We start from the raw sequence: 23,306 nt of genomic DNA, 5'->3' as shown, positions 1-23,306 counted from the left end.
CACATGACACATGAGAGTGGACTGTAGGTTTTGTAAGTCTGTACAGTAAGTCTTGTGTCTGCTGAGAAAAGATGGCAGAGCTCAAGAACATGTTGATGACTGTATTGTTAGTCATTCCTGCATACCGAACGATTACAGCATGTTTTATGAGAGCTACTTAGGTCTGATGTTATATATTCATGAGATAATTTGGCATAACACTTCACTGGGTAAGCCTTCAGGCTGTTTAATAAACCAGCCAGGAATGTTTGTTCTTAATAGATTAATGAAAAAAATCATAGAAGGTCGAGCTGCAACTTTAAAACACTATTTGTTTTAGGACTTTCAAAGAAGTTTGAAAGTGAAAACTCTCTCATACTTCAGCAGTTTAAATTGACTTCTTTCCATACCATTTTTGCTTAACTTGCATCTGAGCTTGCGTCTAAGGTTACACATTACCCAGTCAAGTGCACAACCGCATGTTATCCCAACAGAGCTTTAAGTTCAGCAATTTCCTGTAGTCCCTGCTGTCTCCTTGCTTGACCTTCTTATTCATTTTCTTTATTCTATTTGTTTACTTTTTGCTCCAGGTAGATATTGTTCTCGTAAAACTTTCTGCTATGTAAATCTCAACTTTAGTCATATTATCAAAGAGACAGCAAGGCTCTGCAATAAAAAATAGTCATTTCAACCAGCGTGTTTACTTTTCTCTTTCCCTTATCAGTAAGATCCATTGTTTTTTTTAATGCTGTTCTTGCAGGAAGTCATATGAGTTTGAGGATTTGTTGCAGTCTTCCACTGAGGGCTGTCGAGTGGATTGGTACGCTCAGTCCAAGCTGGGTCTCACACATACTTTATCTGAGGAGAACGTCTATGAGGATATCTTGGGTAATTTCCCGCACTGTTTCGCACCAGAGAAAATTTGGTGTTTATGCAACATAATTCCTAGATAAACCCAACTTTTTGGAAATTAGCTTAAACATCCATAACATGATAGTACTTCTATAGTGATTATTAAACTCTGGACTAAACTGTGGTATTTTCCACACAAACTCTACTATTTATTATGGTCATTAGTACTACACTGTAGTAAAACATATAATATATTATAGTAATCACTACACTTTGTAGTAAACTGTTGTATTTACTACACGAACTGACTGCAAACTGTACTGTAGTAAACTGTAGCCTTTACTATGATAATTACGCCACTTAGTGCTAAACTCCTTTATTTACAACACTAACGGATCCTAAAGAGTTGTAACTTGTAGCATTTACAGTACTACAATAATTACTACATGCTGTAGTAAACTGTAGTATTTACTATAGTAATTTATTATGAACTGTAGTAAACTGTAGTATTTACCATAGTAATTTACTACAAGCTACACGTTTTCATAGTAAATCCTATGCACTTAAGTTAACTGTAGCACTTACTATAGTATACCAGAGTATTTAACTATAGTGTACTATAGTAAAAACTGTTGTCATTAATTATTAATTAGCTAGTAATTCATTAGCCGTTTATTGTTCCTTGGTGTAGGAAGAGATAATTATCACCAGGAATTAGTATTCGCTTCAAATGAAGAAAATTCACAAAATTTTTTTACTTTTGTGAATCTCTCTTAGTAAATTTAAGATTTTAACTTACTCTTCTTTTTCAATTGAAGACTGTGACGCTGTGTCTTTTACCACATTTTTTTTCTTTTAACTGAGAAGTTACTTTTACATAAGTAAAGAGTTTGTGTACTGGTGTGTACATCACCACTGGTTATGTCAAGGAACAGCTTGGTTAGTGTTTGGAGATGAGAATGCTGGAGAAGAAAAGACATTCTCCTTTAGGTGTGGTGGACTAGCACAAACAGAATTCAGATCTCAGACAGCCATGAAATACTGCTAAAGAATACCTAAAAGTATTACTAGGAAGTTAGGTTTAGAGTACACTGTTTCTTCTGCATAAGTTTGAAGAGCAGTGTGTGCTTCTCAGGTCTGGAACTGGATGTCCCTGTCTCATTCTCTCCTCCCACTAGTCACATCTGGTAGATGAATTGTCATAGAAGAGGATTTCTGTGTCTCAAAACTTTTTCCGACACTGCATTTTTATGCAGTTTGTGTCTATCTACTGGTTATTGGTGCTAGCTTAGTCGATTACTTGGCAAAATATCAACCGTCTGGTTTAAACAAATATGAGACGAATAAATACATGACGTCAGTACAAACCCTGTTATGAAAACAAGGAGATGATGCAAGCAGTAGTTTTGCCAGATATCCATTGACCACACATTGCATTTACCATGCAAGTGTAAAGAGTGCTGGAGCAAAGTTGAAATGTTTGAACATGACTAGAAAATAACAGAAAAGAAACGTGAACCATAAAAGAGGGTGAACCATATTACAAACATCCATAATGTAGTTCATATTGTAGCCTGCTCACTGTTAATTAGAGCTAGCAAGAACCCTTAGAAACAAGCTAGCTCTTGTTCAGTGTTTGGATTGAGCTAGCTAGATGTAGACCACACACACACACAGGATACACCACAATTAAAGGTTTAATTAATTAACATGATAAATGCTAGCAGTATGGCCGAGATACACTATCATTTTACACTTCAGTTACAGCCATACAGTCTAACAAATACATTAGCTAATTTCCTATTATGTCAGAAAAAGCAAACAATGTGAGCTAACTGTTTTTGCTATTGTTTTATCAAGGAAATAGCTAGAATAATAGCTAGCATTAGCCATGGTTTAGTTTATAAACAGATTATTAGCCTACTTTTTATGTGTAGCAACTTTCACTGCATACGGAAAACATGTCTTTGCTGTTTGCTACACCATCATAAGAATTTTGTCACAGTATCCATATCATAATATACCATAGTGGAACTTCATACATGACCATGGTAGACATCATATAGAGAAGAAAGACTTTATAGTAGTCTTCATATTAGTAGTAATATGATAATTTATGGGGTACCATGGTAGTATTATGGTATGTACCACCATTTAATTATTTTGTTTTTTATTTTAATGAATACCATGGTGGGTACTGTGGCACTTTAGTGGGTATTGTGTTAATACTATAGTGTGTACCGCCATACTTGGTGGATACCATGGTATCTAATATGATATGTTTGTACATACTGTACCATATTAGATATGTTAGTACCATGCTACTGGTGTGGTATAAATATAAGAAATCTGCTGAGCTTAAATTTAAAATGCTAATGATGGCCAAACTAAATTGATCTTGTTGGTAGAAATGCTTACTCGGCGTAATGCATAGAATAAAACATTATGTCTCAGTTAGTTACCGTAGTCTAAGCAAAAATATAACCTGGTAAATGTGAATAAATTTGCATATCGATATGTTTGCACCATTTGCAGATCCTCCATCTAAAGAAAACCCTTACGAAGACATAGAATTGGAAAACCGCTGTGTTGGAAACAAATATCCTGTTCCCCTGTCACCTACTCTTGATGTTCCAACTAAGGTGTTTACTCTAAAGCGATGGAAATATTTAATAGCTATACTAGTTTAAGATATTTAATAAGAAATAAAACCACCATATAGTGTACATCATATTGACTCTCTTTTTAATTTCCACTCAAACTAGCTCTCCTCTAAGCCTGGCTTTTTCAGGCAGAGTTCAGAACGGCGGAGCTTCAAACTCTTAGATCTGCGCAAAACAAACAGAGATGGGGGTATTGCATCACCTTCAAGGATAAGCCCACCATCAACCCCCAGCAGCCCTGATGATACGCCAAGCCTCTCTGGAGACCCCTATAACCGCAGACGAAGGAAAATCCCTAAGGTATTGTCAAGGCAGCGATTTTTGTTATTCATTACTAAAAGAATTCTTTCAGAGAATATGGCTTCTGGAGCTGTGTTAGGTTACCTTAAAAAAGCTGGACAAAGAGATAGATAAAGAGATGAGCTAGACAATAAAAGCAATTTTAATAATTTAATGGAAAAAGGTAGCAAACAGAAAGAAAATATTTCCATTTGAGGCCATGAGTTAAAGTCTTAAACAGATGCCTTTAAAACAAATACAGATTAGTCTTTACCTGATAAAAGAGACTGGCTGTTTTCTTTTCCAACAGATGGTGCTGAAAATAAATGGCATCTTTGAGGCCCGGAGAGGGAAGAAAAAGATGAAGCGAGTCTCTCAGTCGACTGAATCCAGCTCAGGCCGAGGTGTGTTTAAATCTCTGTGTATTTTTGCCACAAATGTGAATATGATTGCAACTGATGCTTAGTGCTTTCCAGTTCTGAGCTATTAAGAGATTTTACTGTGTTATCCTACACACTGTCTCATTCGCCTTCTCTGCTCTCCCTCCACACGTGTATCCACTTAGCTTTATGGACATGTTTACATTTTTGGGTCAGTTGTGTTTGACCCAATTTTTTCAAGGTTGGTAACGTCGAGTTGCTTTATGGGATACACATGCTCAACAAAACGCTACATACTGTATGTGTGAGTCACTACCTGCATACTAATTGTTTTAATCTTGTTCTTTTTTTGGGGGGTATAGTAACAGATGAAAACAGTGAATCAGAGAGTGACACAGAGGAAAAGCTGAAAGGTGGGCTGTAAATTGAACTCCTTTTGGAGCAGATATTTAATTCTTTTACAATCTCCTTAAGGTTTTGTTTGTATCAATGGGTCTAATGCTGTATTTTCATGGTGTACTAGCTCACAGCCAGCGGTTGGTGTCAGTACAGTCAATGCTAAAACAGATGGGCCGGTGTCGCACGCTGGAGAGAGATTTGATGGACCTACAGGAGAGGAAATTGTTTGAGTACTTCCTCGTAGTGGCTCTACATAAAACCAAAGCAGGAGCCCCTTATTTGCCCGAAGTCACTCAGCAGTTCCCACTTAAGGTAGACTGTCATCTTTACTGACCCATGTTATTGGTCTAAAAAAAAATCCAAAGAATGCCAGAACAAATCTCAAGCTTGTTATGTCATTTGGCAACACTTTTGGGAATGCGCAATTTGGATAATCATAACATAAACAACATCTATAAACAGCTGCCATGTTTGTGAGAGTCATTTTTTAATGACTGTTTGTAGTATATCTAAAGTAGATTATCCAGATTGATGTTAGCCATATGAAACGTGTAAAGGTCTACTTTGTCTGACTTTTGTACATATAGCTGGAGAGGAGTTTTAAGTTTATGCGAGAGGCTGAAGATCAGCTGAAGGTCATTCCTCAGTTCTGCTTTCCTGATGCCAAAGACTGGGCGCCAGTAGACAATTTCCCCAGGTAACTAACTTAAATTCCACATCATCACTAAACACTGTTAAAACATTAGGACAATAAGTAACATTTTATGTTTTTGTGTTTCTAATATTTTAGTGAAACTTTCTCATTTGTCTTGACGGGGGAAGATGGGAGCAGAAGATTTGGCTACTGTCGACGTTTACTGGTGAGCTGCTTTTTATACCATTGAAACTGATTTCCTTTTTTTCCGAAAATAAGGTTGGACATATGGAACCGTTTAATGATGTGTTTTCATTAAAATGATGAAAGACAATCCTGCTGCTTGGTACTTAGGTAGGAGGTTTTGCTTTTTGTGGAATCAGGAAACTTTGAGAGTTTGAGTGATTGCTGTTTCTTCTTGTTAGAATGAGAATATAGTGGCCTTAAGCATGTGTGTGTGCGTGTCTGTATATGAATGTTGTTCCACAGCCTAGTGGGAAGGGGAGGCGCCTGCCTGAGGTCTACTGCATAGTGAGTCGCCTGGGATGTTTCGACCTCTTCTCAAAAGTGTGTTTACTCATTATCGAATTTTTCATCCAATATTATATATACAATATTATTAATGTATTAAAAAAGTATGTGGAAAACGTATAATACTGGATGTACACATGTTCCTAAAGTATGCCTGTACGTATCTGTACCTTCCTTGTGTTAGATGTTGGATGAGGTTGAGAAAAGGAGAGCGATTTCCCCTGCTTTGGTGCAGCCCTTCATGAGGGGCATCATGGAGGCTCCGTTCCCCGCCCCAGGCAGAACGATTACTGTGAAGAACTTCCTGCCAGGTTCAGGCACTGAGGTATGTTCCATCAGCAGTGCTCTTCTTGACTGTCTTAAACACATTTTACAGAAACCCTAAAAACACAAGTTAAATCATTACTAAAGGTTTAACGTCAGTCCCAAACTATATGGTGAGAGGAACCTCTTTAAAACTAGTCCAGATGTGCCACAAACTATTAAGGAACTATATTTAATAACCTGTAGTATGTTAAGTGATTGTAAATTAAATGTTTTAATTTACAATCTTTTAGAGGAAAATATATAGAACGTAGAACTAGAATAGAAGAGATTGATATCTGGTGTTTAATCCTTCACTTAAAAGGCATCAGTAGTCTCACTTATGTAGATACACTTGTATTACAGTTTTATAAAAGTATAGCCTCACCAGCTTAACGAATTCTTTTTGAGACTTTGTCATACTTTCTTCTATTTTTGTATAAATATTAGTTTTGGTTAGCTTGAATGCAGAAAATATCAAATAAGCATCTAGGACATACAGTATAGTATATCAGTATAAAAGGGGACTACTAGTCATGCACAGTGCTATACTCAAACTATACTGCTATACTGGTTTGCTTTGTTATTTGGAAGATTATGTTCTATAGGTGCAACAAATATCAGGAGTATAATATTGTATGGAGGCTGTTTTGTCATTAAGGTCATGCCACTCAAGTTCTTCTACTCAAACCTTGGAAAACTATGAGTTCACGGAGCTCAATTTGTGCATTGTCATGCTGGAACATGTTTAAGCTTCTTAGTTCCAGTGGAGAGAAATTGTAATGCTCCATTGCTGAGCTTTCAAATGTATGTCAACAGTTTTTGAAGTCCTTCATATGGGTGTGATGGTTTGGGGTACATCAAGCATATAGTGTAATTAGATAAAAAGGGATTCTTTGGATTGTCAAGATCTCGGTTTCCCAAAGGCTTTTACTTGCTGTCAGGTTGAGGGATCCACACAAAATATTGAGTGGTTTCATCAAAACATAGAAGCCTTTAGAATGCCATAGGGAACTGTTTTTTTCTTTTTATTCTGTGATAATATCTTCTGTACAATGGATGAATCTCTCTCTCTTTCACGCTCTCTCTCAGGTGATAGAGCTGTGTCGTCCCTCTGATTCACGTCTAGAGCATGTGGATTTTGAGTGTCTCTTTTCCTCTTTAAGTCTGCGTCTTCTACTGAGAGTCTTCGCCTCTCTGCTTCTGGAGCGGAGAGTGATCTTTACGGCAGACAAGCTCAGGTATTCTTATTTACTTTGTACACTGCAAAAAAATTACATTGTGGCAAGTAAAAGTCTCATGATCATCATCAGGTGGATTTGAGTGTTACCGTTTATGAGATCAGTAAAACCACATATAAGGTTATAAAAATTCAGTAGTTATGTTCAGTAGAATAAGACAATGTTAAAGCTTTTGGGGAAAAGATGACTCAAAATAGTTGAGAAATAGATTTGGGTTATTGTAACCTCATTATATGACATTTTGGTTCATTTTGCCGATATTCAAGATATTTTCATAATCATGCTAAGAGGATATATATATTATGTTATGGAAATATTTCTCATGGCTCAGATTTATAAATAACAAGTTTACACTATGGTTACTTTAGTGGTTTTACAAACCAAAAAGTTTGGCTCCGGAGACTCTAATAAATGTTCAGGAGTGCAGATAAACAGAGATGTGACACTAGAAGCAGAGGAAAAAGTTGTGGCCCCTGGAACCATCTGACTGAGGAAAAAATGCTGAACTGTTATAATGTTGCCATGGAAATGAAAGTCACAGTTGTTGTTTTTTTCTTCATTTGGAAAAAGCTACTATGTGCCAGACGCTTGTGTTAACGAAATCAAGATTGACTATTTTGTGTAGATTTTGAAAGATTTAAAATATTAGATTCCTCTGCTCGATGCAATATAAATCAATATTCTTTTGCTGTAATTTCTTCTCCAGTGCTCGTTAAAGAGAGCGAGATGATTTCAGAGAAGGATGACGTGTCCCCTGCTCAGAAATGAGTGGAAAATTGGCTTCATCTATTCAAATTGTTATTGAAGGAGCATAAATGAAAACAGACTTAACCACAGATGCAACAGTTTAACCCTGGGTTGTTGACGGATCTTTGCCCACCGTTATGACAAATGTTTAATGGATTTAGTCCGTCATAGGGTATTCAGCAATGGTTTTCTTAATGTGAGGTATTAAAAAAAAAAAAGAGTCTGTTTTTGTTCAGCACACTTCATGTAATACCTAATTTTAAGTTATTCAATTAGTGAAATTTAAAGTATTGTACCCTAGCGCCACCTTGTGGTAAAACTATTGAAGCACATACAGGTAGCCAAGAAGTTTTGTTAAACATCAATCCGCGTAACAGGAGTGATTTATTTAAAAGTCTCTTTTTATTTTTATTTTACTCTTATGTCTTCTTATTCTAAGGAATTTAAATTGCAGCAGCTGCTAAATGAATATCTGAATGAATATATGTTTATTCTTTATAGTAATTACTTAATTATTCCATAACATTCACTTAATCATTCCATTACATTTATGTACTGCTTCATAAATTACTGTTATTTAACCAGGCTAAAAACAAAGCCTCTTTTTTCAAGCATGTGTTGAGCAAGAAGACAGCAAAACAGTTCTGGACATATTAACAGATGTTTTAAAAAAAGAGCAGTATTTCTATACTGGAACCTTTTTTCGTCCTGTATTTCCCTAATTATTCTGTGCAAATGAACACTATGTATTAATAGTGTGTAGTATAAGGAATACATAGTATTTGCATGTAATCTATACATTTGTGTACCACAGTTTATAAAGGGGCTCATACTGAATGAGTGTGATGGACAGTTGCCCACTAACCTTTTTTTCTCCATATTGTATTTGCTTACTCTGCACTTCATTGCACTTTCTGGTTCCATCCCCATTTTGTTGTACCCTGTGCAGTTACAGTAATATTGAATCTCTCTCTTGGTTTCTCATTAGCACACTGTCTCAGTGTTGTCATGCAGTGGTGGCTCTGCTCTACCCTTTCACATGGCAGCACACATACATCCCTGTGTTGCCACCTGCTATGATGGACATAGTTTGCACTCCTACTCCTTTCATTGTGGGCCTGCTGTCCAGCTCTCTGCCTCGACTCAAAGAGCTCCCCCTGGAGGAGGTAAGACCCCGTCTCCACCCATGAGGGATTGAATTGGGGAATATCATTATTATGTAAGAGAGTAACTTCCGAGGTCTATGTTCCACATGATCCAAGGTTCATAATAAACAGGTTATTTAATTAAGAAATGATATGTTGCAATGATACATTTTTTTGTAATGAAATGTTTATTTAATATTTATAAACAGTGTATTAGGTAGCGGGCACGGTTAGCGTAGTGGTTAGCACTGTTGCCTTGCACCTCCAGGGTCCGGGTTTGATTGGTGTGATTTGTGTGCATAGAGTTTGCATGTTCTCCACATGCTTGATGGATTTCCTGTATATACATTTGTGTGCTCTCTGATGAATCAGCTCCCTGTCCAGGGTGTACCCCACCTTTTGACCCAAGTCTCCTGGAATAGACTTCAGGCCCCTCGTGACCCAGGGTATACAGGGTAAATCTGTATAGATGATGAGTAAGTGGGTGAATGAATGTCTCAGGTGTTGGTGATTTGCAACAGTTACAGAAACATCTTCAGGACAGAGGTGTTAGTGCTTCCCGTTTTCTGTATAACATGACAAGCTGAGAAAAAAAAACTGCACAAAAAATGAAGTCTGGTGATGTTAAGACTGGTTATAGACATTTTAAAGAAACATATAACATGAACTAACTCATCTCATGGATGTATAGTGTAGGTGTAGGAGGAAGCATACTATTATAGGGAAATAATCACCAGCAGAGAGTTGTGATGCTTTTATATCACGTTAGGAAGGAAATAAAAGCCAAAAAAAGGAATGAATCCCTCTAATTATAGTGTGTGTGTGTGTGTGTGTGTGTGTGTGTGGAGAGAGAAATACAGCACTGTGCAGAAGGTAAAAAAGCCAGTTCTTTTCTAAGATTTTCCATGAGCACTTCCTGTTCAGGTGGCCTGTATCTGCTGGCCCTGAACTCTGACCTTGTTCCTCAGTTAAACAATAGGAGTATGGAGATAAAACTGATGCTGGTACACCCGCAGGAAGTGACATTATTCTCTCCTCTGTTCTCCCACAGGTTCTGGTGGTGGACCTTGGCAATAGCCGTTTCCTACGACAGGTACGAGTTTTTCACCTTCCTGTGAAAAGCCTGTTTCAGTGACTCACTAAAACACGTGAAGCGGTAACAAGCTGTAGATGAAATGAACTACCATTGTTCAACACTCTAAATGTTTAATAATGTTTAAGAAGTCTCACATTTTACATGAATTCAGAGTAAAAAAAAAAAATATTCATGGCTCTTTTCAAAATATTACTTACCAGTTTTATGTTTGTTTTTTTTTCTTCAGATGGATGATGAAGACTCCATTCTGCCTCACAAACTGCAGACTGCTCTTGAGTATGTTCTGGAGAAGAGGAAAGAGTTAGCCTCTGACAGAGCAGACCTGCCCACTGGTACATTATCTGTTTCAGAAAGCTCTCACAAGGATGTCATGGCACACTAACTTCTAGTCTTTTTAATACTGATTTATAATCCATAGTATTAACAGGATGAATAATAGACTAAAGCTTTGGGGTGTTCAGCTTCACAAGTCCCATGTTCATGAAACAGTCTCATGTATTCTTCTTATTTGTATTTATTTTTCAGAGCACTGCTCTCTGAGTGCCGTGGTGTCCGAGGCTTTTGTCCGCTTCTTTGTGGAGATAGTCGGGCACTACTCACTCTTCATGGGGGGCAGCGAACGTGACGAAGAGTCATCAGCCTCTTCCTCCTCACCCACTCCCTTGTCCTTCCAACGCGAGGCTTTCCGCAAGGCCGTGTCCTCGAAGAGTCTACGCCGCTTCCTGGAGGTCTTCATGGAGACGCAGATGTTCGCAGCCTTTATCCAGGAACGAGAGATTCGCAGGCAGGGACTGAGAGGTATTTTAGGTGCTCACTAAGCTCTTTACAGCCTTGCTTAATGTTAAAAGTGTACATAATATTATGGATACCTTCTCATTGTACAGGCTTGTTTGAGGTAAGGGCTCAGGATTACCTGGACTCACTGCCTGGAGCTGAACATCGAGGGGTCAACAAGTTCCTCAAAGGTCTAGGTAAGCTTTCTTCTACTTTCCAAATAAAAAAATAAAAAAGATTTTTTTTGACTGTATAATTAGAAACCTCTTACTGAATGAAAGCTCTGTTTTTGCAGGAAACAAAATGAAATTTCTTTCCAAAAAGTAAAGAGAGTCTTCGTGTTTGGTGGACAGTTTTAAGCACCAATTGAGGTGCTGTTCTGCAAAGACATGAACCTAAGACTTCATGACAGCACTGAGACTGGGGTGAGGAGGGGAGAAAAGGGGAACGCCGTGACCTCAGCAAATAAACCCAGACCTGAATTCTTGGCTGAAAATGCTTTGTTAAATGCTTTTCCCACATTTTTATGTTATTCATACCGGTACAGAGGTCATGCATCACCATAGACTGGTATGTTTTTAAGCTTGTGTGTTTGTGTGTGTGTGTGTGTTTGTGTATGTATGGGTGGGTGTGTTTGTGTTCGAATTACTGTTCACATGTTGTAAAATATGCTACAAGGTTAGAGGAAAAGAAGGCGTGGACCAAAGTTTAATTTCCTGTACAGTCATGTTTTTTTTTCTCTTATGTGTTTTTTGTCTATTTTTTTTTATCACAGCTTTTTTTTTTCTAAGAAATAAAGTACAACTTCTGTAACAGGGGGCAATAATTTAATTTATATTATCTTTAGAAATAAGACATCTATAATTTCTCACATAAACCATTTGCCACCTTTTAAATACAAGAATAAACAGAAAAGTCGCTAGTTTGTTATAGAGTATTTATCGCAGTACGTTCCAATCTTTGTATTTCTGACCACTGGGACTGCTCATTTACTGTATGTTGGGAATCCAAAAAAGAAGGACATTTGGAAGGTGACAGATGGATGGATGTAATTATCGTGTCCTGGGATATAACTCTGCATAAATATCTTGGACTGTGATTGAAGAATGGACTTTGCTTTGATGTTTGTTTTTGTCTTTTGCTGTTCATAAAACACCACTAATTGTCTCTGAAACGTGATTAACAAAAGAGCTGCTGGACTCCGTTTTGAAATATCTCATAGCTGTGATTTGACTTGTATTAAAGTATATCTGAGTTAGATTCGCTTTTCGTACACCAGTGATAATGGTCTGGCCTTCTGTCTTCTCCACTGGGGGTCACTACAGAGAGGATTTTTTCTTTTCCTTCTGTGTATTATTATTTATTTTTATATTTTTTTTATTCTAATAGAATTTTTCCCCGTTTTGTTTATACCAAAAATCACTGAACCTGCTAATTAGCATGTTTCAATTAAAACATGCAAACTTTTATTACAAAGTAAAAAAGAAAACACGACTGACTGCTCTTTTATTGAGTGTCAATGATTGTTTGATAGATTTTAGTAATCAGGTGGTCACAATCATGTGGGATCCCAGTAGTGCGGTTATGAGCAGCAATTACAATGAAGCAAATGCAGAGCTGCACGTCCCCTCGGTTTCTTTGCCCCTAACCCGTATCCCACACTGCTACTCTAAAAATACATCCTGAATTCTTATTGAAAATGACCTCCAGAAGAAAACAAAACAGATACCCATGGCACAAATCCATAAAAGCAAGGTGTCAGTTCATAAAATAAGCACTTTGTCTTTTGCAGTTTATAGTTGGAAGAGTCAGTTTCAAAGACAATACATATTTCACCATAAAAAGATTGTTTAAAGCAATTCTTTAAAACTCGTCTATACCGCTTTATCCTATGTACAGGGAGGTGGAGGGCCAGGAGACTTTGGGCATACTATAGCAACATTACCTGTGTCTGGAAAAACCTATTAGAATCATTCATACTGTATGTAAAATTTGCATAATACACAGTATTTCGGTTAATAGCTCAAGTTATACTTATATATTGTAAATATATGGGAATTGTTTTTGAATTTGAAAGTTTTACAGTTTTTTATTTATTTAAACTTTTCACATTGGCATGTCTTAGAAAAATCTGAAGTTAGAAAAGAGGGCTAGATTTTAACCCTGTAATTACAGGATTCTCCTAAACTACAGTAGGTTGTGATGTGAGTGTTTTCATTCAGCTTTCATGTTTCATTTTTATTCATGTTTCCTGGGGCATAACTTCCTACTCTTCAATGAAACTAATTAAGCACCGGAAATTCATTATTTATTTATTCTCTTTTTATTCCAATTAGCTACATCTTTGGTTCTTAATATTATACAGTCTGATCTATATAGACAAACTTTTCAAGGTGGACACCTGACCATTACTTACTTGATAAGGGTTTGCTTAAAGATGTTAAAATGCACATATGGGTCTGATTTAAGGCATTTAGCATGAATTATTAAAGTGTCAACAAAAACTTATCATTGATCCAACATCGTCCTTGAATGGTAAAGAAAGACAAAACCTTTGTGTGTAAATATACTTTACAATAGGTAAAACATTTTTGTTAAGTATTCAGGTGTAAAAATATTTTACCAGCTTTAAAAGACTTTTAACAATAATTAAAAATTAAATTTTAAATTTATTTATATAAATTTGCTTGAATTAAAGGTTTATGAAAGTTAGGAAATTTTTGATTTATTTAATTTATCAAATTCAAAGCATCTTGTTTTTATTACACTTTTATGCACTGAAATCATAAGGAAAAAGTAAACATTGTAATATGGGTTTGGAACAATTTGGGAAAAAAAGTAAGAAAAACATACCTGTTATTATGTACTTACTTTTTTATCTGTAGTGTAGAGTATAAGTACTCAAAAAATAAAAACGAGACAAATATCCTAAATAGGTATGTAGCACAAAAAAATGCCTAACTTGCTCTTATATTGTAATAAGTTTTGATCATGTTTTGTGCGACTAAATTTGAGCAGCAGACCAAAGGTTCCCAACAGTCTCCTGGAGGTCACCTACAATTTATGTGTTATCAATGCAGGGGTGCTAAAAGAACAAAACTGGGAAGCTGATGTGCAACAAGGAGACATCTTTTCCTCTGTAAGACTTACACACTAGCTCCGACTCTTCCTTTTGGATTTAGCTTTATTTAGTTTGTTTTTACCTCTGCCTGTTTTTACAACTATTAACTTTGTAAGAAAAATTCTATTCAGTTACATCCAGCATAACCTTGTGTTCAAAATAATCTTGTCAGTGATGTGGAAGCACTGTAGAAGTGAAGTACAGAGCTCTGAGAAGGTCTCACAACCACAGTCCATTTCATCAACATTCCAGTCAAGGGTATAATTCAACCTGCATTTATCAACATTCAAGGTTAAGGTCAGAGTTAAGATGTTTCATATTATTAAGAGTGTAAGTGCAAGGTTTTTTTTTCTTCCTATAATGCCACATTCACTCTGCCAAGGTAATAAACATGCATGCTTTTAAGGTACTTCACACAGAAATGTTCAAACTTGTCTTTGATGATCCACCTACTGTAGGTCAAGTAAGTCCTTTGTATTCATGCTATCACAGCGTAGAGTGGTAAGAAGGCAGCTGTTTTAATCACCAGCGTTTAGATGGACCTCAGGGAAAAGATCCAGGCATCTTTTCTTCCATGTAAGACACTCCTTGATGCAGCAGCTGGACTTGTTCTTACAACACCTACTTTTGTCATGGGTGATTGCCAGTGTCCCAGAGATGCACATTTTAGTATTTTAATAATCATCTGTTGCACACATGGAAAATCATCCACCCACTTTCATAAGTCAAGAACTATGATTTGAGTTCAACTCCTTCCAACTTCCTCTCATGGACCCGACACAAGCCATAATTCTTGGACACTTAATGCCCAGAGCAAAGAAAAAAATAAATACTTGCATTTGTTTCTATTGAGGGCCTCAATATAACCAACAAAAGTCAGTTTTATTAAGTATTTTGCAAAAATATAGTCATTTAGTTATTCCTTCATTAATACTATGACTGTAATACATCCAGTAAATGTTGTGCTACATATAGACATCTGGCCCTCCGAGAGTCTGAGATTGATGTTTATCACTCACAAAGACCTAAGTTATAAAAGATGTCATACAATATACAAAGCCCTTGACATTCTATACAAGGATATGTATAGCCAAACATGTCCTCTGCTTCATGCAGCTTCTTCTTCTTAAAAAAAAAAAGATATATGTTTGTTGCATGGTATTGACTATCATACCATAAACATGAAAGATATTAGAAAACATCCTCTCCCACTAGTTTTCTCAGCATTAGAACAATTACAGAACCCCAAGTACTGCAACAAATGTGATATTGTAGTGACCATTGTAATGATCTGAGAAGGGGAAAATACAGTTATTTTCTGGTTGCTGCGGGAACAGCAGTTGTCAAAATCCTAAAGTTTGTTTAAGAGTTTTCCCTTTGTTTTGTAATCAGCTTTGTAAACATCAAAAGATGATATGTTTATAAGATTATATATTTTCAATGATATGTTTTCATTTTAAAGAGAATAAAAAATGGTGATCCCTAAGACTACAGTTAGATGCATGTGATATAGTAGTAAAATATTTCAATGTGCTAGAGCAAGCTAATATAAATGTATCATGAAAAGATTTGTATAAAACAATGCATAGTTAGAAAGAATAAACTTCGTCAAAATCTCTGGCTATATTTACTGACAAATCTGCTGGCTGGCTAATCTGCTGACTATATTGAGCTAATTTGGCCTTCTTTTTTTTTAGGCTAACACCAGATTAAACTAACGCTGAATTCACTTTCTAACATAATTGGCTAGGCAGCAAGTTAAATTACAGCTAATAGTTAATTGTATTTATTTAAATGATTAAATTATTATTATTATTATCATTATTATTATTACTAAGTTCTCTTCTTACTGACTACAGAAAATTTTACAGTTGTTTATTGTGTTTCCTGTAAAATCAAATCAACCTAGTAATATTAATATATTTGCAGTGGATAAGAATGATCACATGTGTCTAAAAGAGACTGCCCAGTTCCAGAAGTAAAGTGGAAAGCTTTTTACTGTCCAAGGGATAACCACTAATAATGTATAACTTTTTTTTATTGTGCCATTATTCATTAAATAGAAATTAAGCCGAAAAGGAGAAAAAACATGCTGGCAATACTAAGTAGTTCAATAGTTTGTAGATCCACCATTAGCAGCCATACAGTAGCTTGAAGTAATCTTACATCATTCTCACATCATTTTTGGCCTATTCTTCTTTACAACATTGCTTCAGTTAATTGAGATTTTTGGGCATTCACTTATGCACAGTCTGTTAAGGTCCCACCACAACATTACAATTGGGTTGAGGTCTGGACTTTGACTCGGCTATTCCAAAACCTTGATTCTTTTATTTTTCAGCCATTCTGATGTAGGCTTACTGGTGTTTCGGATCATTGTCCTGTTGCATCACAACAATTTAAAAGTTTTAGTTTCCTGACAAATGTCCTCATTCCTTCCAAGTGAAACTCTTCCAACTTCTTAAAGCAGATTTGCTTAACAATCTTTTTAAGGCTTTGGTCATTCTTGTTGTCTGAGCATCTTTTTTTCTACTACACCACCAGTCAACTTTCTATGGGTATGCCTTGATACAGCACTGCAAACAGCCATCCCCTATGACCTTCTGTAGCTTACCCTCCACAAGGATGGACAACTGTCTTCCCCATGATTGTGGTTGTGTGTATTAAACTAGACTAACCGATGAATGGTATCTATACTAAATAAATAGTAATTTACTCAAATTCTAAATTAAATAATCTAATTTTAAGAAACAGATTTTTTGATCATTAGCTATAAGCCGTTATTATTTAAATGTAAAAAAAACTGTAAAAATATTAAAATATTTTTCTTAATGTGTAAGCAACAGAGAATATATGAAAGTTTCTGTTTTTGACATAAATTATGAAAAAATAAAACCTTTTCCAGGTGGTAAAGTGGCCCCATGGCCACACACTTCCAGGGTCAAAAAATTGATTTGATTTGATTTTGGGTCTGTGTGCTAATTGGTTTTTCCAAATTGGCCATATTGTGTGGATAAATGTGTGTGCATGCAATTGTGCTAATTACATGAGACTTATGGCATTTTGCAGATACCCTAAACCAGAGCAACTTACATTTTATCTCAATATACATCTAAGCTGTTGAAGGTTAGGGCCTTTGCTTTAGGGCAAAACAGGGGCAACTTGGTGGTGCTGGGGTTTGAAAATGGGACGTTCCAATTCCTAGTCCAACACCTTAACCACTGAGCTACCTCTGACACCTATTCCTTGCGATAGCTTGGCAGCCTGTCCAGGGTATACTCTGCCTCATGCCCATAGTCTCCTGGTATAGGCTCCAGACCTCTTGTGATCCTGAATTGAACTGAATGTCCCTTTCACAATATTCAATTTTTTTAGATGCACTGTACTTAATTAGGTATTTATTTACACAATATCTCTACATGTTAATCCACATTTGATAAGTCACTATACCAGGTTTCTGCAGATTTAGCTCAATGTTTAAACTGTAATATTTGCTCTTCCTAGACACCCTATATTATTGGGATACATTTTCCCCCTTAGGTATGCCTTGCCAGGTCATTAAAAGTATTTCAGATTTGCAGCCATAATTTGTTAAAAGTAACAAATTATGTAATAGATCAGTTTTGTTGTTTAAAAACAAGCAGCAGGATGTTTTAGAATGTGTTAAAGAGCACATTAACTTTGCTTCTACTAAAGATAAATCTAAATCACAGCTAAAGGCATTTTTCAGATTGATTTTAGTTTTTAGCTGAAGGTTTTCTGTCAAGCCCACTTTTTAAAATTATATCTTAAATGCATTTTAAATTTAGAATTAGTTATATTTCATTTTAGTTTCATTGTCCATTTTTATGTTTATCTATTTATCTAATTTTTTAGTTTTATTATATTTTTGACGTCCTGCCTATCAACTTTTATAATTTTTACGTTTTTGTTTTTATTTATTATTTATTTAATTTATTTATTTTGTTTTATCCTATGCATTTTGATGTACTTAGACTATGTACAGATATACACTATATGGACGAAAGTGTTAATTTGGTCAAACCTGTAACGACACTGTATCCAAATACATCTACTTCAATATGGAGTTGGTCTCCCCTTTGCAGTTATAACTTAGCTTAGCTTCCACTCTTCCTGGAAGGCTGTGCACAAGGTTTTGGAGTGTTTCTGTGGGAATTTGTTCCCATTCATTCTGTAGTGCATTTATGAGGTCAAGCACTGATGTTGTACAAGAAGGCCTGACTTACAATCTTCGTTCCAGTTCATCTCGAAAGTGCTCGATGGGGTTGAGGTCAGGGCTCTGTGCGGGCCAGTCAAGTTCTTCCACACAGAACTCATCAAAACGTCTTTGTAGTCCTTTGTGCACTTGGGCACAGCACATCTGTATAGAAAAGAGCCTTCCTCAACCTGTTGATGCAAAGTTGGAAGCATTACGACTGCCCTTCACTGGGGATAAGGGGATAGAGTGACACCTGAATTCATTAATTAACAGGATTGGCCAAATACTTTTGCCCAGAGTGTATACATCCAAGTATGTGTGTACTGTAAGTGTACTGTATATGTGTTTATAGTTCTGGAAAGCACTTTGTGCCACCTGCTGTTGGTCTAAATGGGCTGTACAAATAAAATGCATATTTTGAAGTCTTTAAAGCGCACAAGACTTTTGCACTGTATCTGAGTGGGAATTGTTAAGAAACAGACTCACACACACACACACACACACACACAGAGTATAACTCAAGTTATGAGCGTGTACATTCAGCAGGTCACATGGTCCCATATCCTGAGAGGAGCTGTGACTCTGATTGTACTCGAGTCGACAGCAGGACTGTTCCTTTTCCTTTTCAGAGTCGGACCCTCCCCTCATTACGCACCCCCTCCTCCTCTTTTCTTCTCTCTCTCTCTCTCTTTCTCTCTCTCTCTCTCATTCCCTGAGCCCATTCCTCACATTCCTGCCTCCTCGCGCTCCAGGCTGCGCGGTCAGAGCGGGAGAAATACTGCGCTAATCCGCTCTACATTCTGCCCTTAAATCAGACCCGCGACTGCCTGACTGACCAGCTATTCTCTTGTAAGAGGTAAGCATGTTATTGACTCTCTTTTTTATTTATTATAATTTTCTTTTGAAATATATATAAATCTTACTTCATTCCGGCGATATTTTGGAAAGCACGTTGTTGTTGTTGTTTTTCCCCTCCTGAAGTTCTGTTATCTAAAGCCAAACTCGGGCACGACTTGTTTCCAAACAAGTTCCCAGCAGAACAGCACTGACAGCGCAGCACGCAGGAGTCTTCGCAGTTAGAGACACATTTTTAAACATTTTACGAAATAGTTTTTCTTCTATATTGTATTTCACCTTTCCTTCCCCTATTTTCTGTTAAACATGTACTTCTTCCTGTCCAGAACTTTAACAAAAAACTAAACACACCAGCAAAGCCCTAGACCATGATTCAGTTCTGCCTGCATTATTAAATCTGCAATAGGCTGTGTAATCAAAAGAATAAAAGGTGTGTGTGTATGTGTGTGTGGTCGTACACAATTACAGTGAAACAGGCCTGTCAAAGGCTGTAAATGTGTCATTATAAAATTATGTCCATAATTAATACTACTACTACTAATACTGCTACCAATCATCATCATCGTCATCATCATCATCAAATGTTAGAATGTTGACATTTTAAGAATTTCCAGCTGCTGAATCAGAACAGCACGCTTACGAATACACAAACATACACACATGTCCCAAAAGTCTGTACATTGGGGAAATTTATACTTCCCCAATGTACAGAAAATAATGGCAAAATGTCTTTAAAATTGTTTTATAAACTTTATATTTAATATTCAGCTTTTTTATATAGCCTGTAAGAATGCTTTTGACAACGAAAAGAACGTATTGAAATCGCTCTGATGGCAGGATTGAGAAGCTGTCACAAGGCTACACTGGGCTTTAACAGGAAACATGGAAAGCACCTCACATGCAACACTGCTGCCAAACTTATTAACAAGTAAAAAAAAAAAAAAAGACTGGAAGTGTACAAAGGAACGACAATTGTGTAGATGATATTTTGTAATTACTGTAATCAATTACATTTACATTTTGGTAAAAAAGTTTTTTCCTGTGTATGGAGAGTTTTGGGACAGCATATACTATATAATAAGCCTGAAAAGGTTATGCAGTATTGAATGTAGAATATGTTTCAAGGTTATTTTTTGCCTTACTGTATACATTAAGTAATAAGGTGATATAGTCTGTATGAATAGTTTAGCTTGAATCGTGTAAAGTGTTTGAGGAGTGTATGTGTGGATTTTGTTTAAATGGATCTGGGGTGGTGTGTTTAGAGAAAGCTCACCATAAAGCAGCTCACTCTGTTAACGGAGCGTTTGGTAAGACCCTGAGCGGCTAAGAGCTTGAGTTACACTTCATCATGAGCAGCAGAGTAATATGCGGACAACACTCTTGCCAAGTACACTGTTAACAAACTTGGCTATTGGCATTTTTATTTGTAGTATATTTATTTTTCTTTTATCTTTTATTTGTATCAAATTCCCTGCATATTAATGGCAGTAAAGAAACTGCACTGATGCAATTCAGTGTTCAGCACTGAAACAAATGCCTTGTAGTGCAGTTTTTCGGCACACTTACTTTAAAGATCAGTTTAAAGTTTTTTTCAACTTTGGACAAACTACACCATGCTGTGCTCCATGTCATTTCATTATAATCTTGGGGATGTGCTGACATCTTGTTGTACTAAATTATACAAACCAAATTACAATGTGGGAAAGGTGTGATGCACGTAAATACAAAAAATCAAGTTGCTAATTATCTGTCTTGGAAGGCTATGTAAGGTGACATGTTGGAGGAAAGAAAAAAATACAAGTAACACAAGAGTGACCGTTGTACAGAGCTCCATCATTACACTCTGGAGTTTGTATAGAGTGGGTTGGTTGCATCACTTTGTGTCAAACTTCATCAAAATGTAACAACGTGCATGTTTATGATAGTTTTGGCAGAACCAACGATCCAGGCTGTCAGCAGTGTGTGTGTGTGTGTGTGTGTTTGCATTTCTGACTTGCTATGCATTGACACTTCAGCGGTGACTGGAATGTAGACACAATGTGAAAAGAACAGAAATGAGAAATTCAAATGAAACGTCCCTATTAAGAATGGAATAAAATATGTCATGTTGAGATTTTTAAGTAATATTATTAGTGTCATCGTAGTGTAAGGGACTTTCTCCCTGGAGCTGTGAATCAAAGGTAGGCTGTTGATTTGATTCAATTAAATTTGCATTGCAATTTGTCAATTTGTCTCAATGTGATAGTAATAATGTTTGCTTTCTGATTTTTAAGCAGCTATCTTGCTTACAGGATTGAAAATTACTAAAGGTAATTAATTAAGCAAATCACATGAGAAGGAGTGCTGTTGTACTGAATGTTAGCACTGCTGTGATGCCCACAGCTTTTTTGCAGCAGTGCTGACATTCAGTATAACAGCACTTCCTCTCATGTGATTAGCTAATATTCAAGTACAACAGCATAACTTTAAGTGTAATATTACTTTTATTTAAGAGTTCCATAAATAGCATTTACCAGTTATGTTGCTCCACCATCACATATCCTTTTGCAACTGGGGGAACTGACTAACCGTGACTGGCAGAGCTAGCGACCAACAGTTAGCAACTGACAGGTAGTGTATTTAACGGGTGAAAGTAGTTTTAAATTCTTACCGGTAGTATGTAGCCAAAAGGTGAGAAGAATAAACCATGGAGGTGGTGGACAGTCCTGAGAAACGTACTCGATTTACTTTATATTTTACACTTTAAAATATCAGCTGACTTCTACTGTAGGTTCTGGGGTTGGAGCCAAAGTAGCGTTAAATAGAAAGCTAGTGCCCAATGAAGCACAATTAATTGTGCCACCCAAAAAGTAGGGCCCTTGTTCAGAGATTAGAGAGGGATTTGGGATTCAACCTTGTGGTAGAAGGTAGTTAGCTTTCAGACTTGGAATGATTCAGATTCGGAATGACTTACTAACAATTAAGTTTACGAGTTAAACAAAAGTGTTGTTTAAGATGACTTAACGTTTTCATGTGTTTTCTTGTTAAAAGTGCTTCTGGCAGAAAGCTGCTCTCGTCTCAGTACTGCGGACCGCACTACTTTTACCCATGTTAGCAAACCAACAGTTGGTGCATTTAACGACTGTTAGAATTCTCTCTGATGTGGAGTGATACTTGTAGTTAAATGTCCCATTGGTGTTACCACCTGTTATCACTGTTTGTGGAATGACTCGTCCAATCAGATTGCTCAGTCAAAACTAACTGTTTTATAACAAACACTGAAATGCTATGTAACTTATCCCATGCAAAGTGAGGGTCTCTCCTGCCAGTCTTCTCCTCCACAGTCCACTTCAGTAGGTGGCTGTATACCCGTAAAAGAAAGATAAGTGTTACTCTCACAAAATATGCGTATTTGGGGAAAATGAAAGCGGTTTTTGCTTTCTGCAAAACTTCACTCTTAGACCATTTAACATTTTTAAATTTACATCATGATTTAAAAAGTGTTAATCAAGATAAAGTCCCTGTTATCGCAAAATTAACTGACACCAATCAATCAGGGTTCACTATGGTGTAATATGACATAATGATAATATTTGAGATACTCAGTGTTGAATAATACGACTATAATATGACTGACAATAGTGATGCAGCGACAGCAGCTCTGCGGCAGCGATTTTCAAAGTCCCCTCATAATCACTGCACGCATGGCTGTCATTAGTGACACGGGTCATGGGAAAGTCTGGCTGTCAACAGTGCTCAGCTTTTGTGGTGCACGCTAAGATTAGCAGCCCTGAATGAAATCGACAAAGTTACCTTAACACCCACTGTTGCGTTACGCTGAGTTGATCGCTGTAGGAAGTTAGGATTTAACTGCGTGTTTTCCAGTACACTGCTCACACTTGTAACTACGTACAAAACAATATGTTTCCTGTTAATTTAACTGCGGTTACTGAATAACATACTTTCTAAAGAACAATAACAAAAAGCTAAGACCTCAAGACATTCAACAAGTGCTCTCTGTGTGCGTGCGTGTTTGTGCGTGTATACACTTTTCAACCTTGATTATAGCTTCATGCTTACTTTCTGCACTTTTAAAAGGAATTGCATCA

General features: G+C 36.5%; 2 protein-coding genes across 3 annotated transcripts in view; both read left to right on the top strand.

Annotated features, from left to right (window-relative positions):
* Positions 1–12,283, top strand: part of si:dkey-82f1.1 (DENN domain-containing protein 2A) — a 31,988-nt gene extending 19,705 nt beyond the window's left edge. The window contains exons 4-20 of the mRNA XM_053480904.1: positions 740–867; positions 3,367–3,473; positions 3,597–3,794; positions 4,084–4,177; positions 4,516–4,566; positions 4,677–4,864; positions 5,140–5,249; positions 5,343–5,412; positions 5,676–5,753; positions 5,902–6,042; positions 7,113–7,261; positions 8,997–9,174; positions 10,205–10,246; positions 10,476–10,581; positions 10,775–11,047; positions 11,134–11,220; positions 11,319–12,283. Coding sequence (XP_053336879.1) covers positions 740–867; positions 3,367–3,473; positions 3,597–3,794; positions 4,084–4,177; positions 4,516–4,566; positions 4,677–4,864; positions 5,140–5,249; positions 5,343–5,412; positions 5,676–5,753; positions 5,902–6,042; positions 7,113–7,261; positions 8,997–9,174; positions 10,205–10,246; positions 10,476–10,581; positions 10,775–11,047; positions 11,134–11,220; positions 11,319–11,350 — 2,032 coding nt within the window. The 3' untranslated portion in view covers positions 11,351–12,283. The remainder of the gene's footprint in view (positions 1–739; positions 868–3,366; positions 3,474–3,596; positions 3,795–4,083; positions 4,178–4,515; positions 4,567–4,676; positions 4,865–5,139; positions 5,250–5,342; positions 5,413–5,675; positions 5,754–5,901; positions 6,043–7,112; positions 7,262–8,996; positions 9,175–10,204; positions 10,247–10,475; positions 10,582–10,774; positions 11,048–11,133; positions 11,221–11,318) is intronic.
* A 6,770-nt stretch (positions 12,284–19,053) lies between these two features.
* Positions 19,054–23,306, top strand: part of LOC128511493 (transcriptional enhancer factor TEF-3-like) — a 34,407-nt gene continuing 30,154 nt past the window's right edge. For both annotated transcript variants that reach the window (XM_053484388.1, XM_053484380.1), the window contains exon 1: positions 19,054–19,219. The gene's annotated coding sequence lies outside the window, so the exon portion shown is untranslated. The remainder of the gene's footprint in view (positions 19,220–23,306) is intronic.

The sequence above is a fragment of the Clarias gariepinus genome, chromosome 2, assembly GCF_024256425.1.
Source record: "Clarias gariepinus isolate MV-2021 ecotype Netherlands chromosome 2, CGAR_prim_01v2, whole genome shotgun sequence".
In the NCBI taxonomy this organism is placed as follows: Eukaryota; Metazoa; Chordata; class Actinopteri; order Siluriformes; family Clariidae; genus Clarias; species Clarias gariepinus.
Note: the sequence above shows the minus strand (reverse complement) of the source record. Positions and strands in the feature narration are given on the sequence as shown.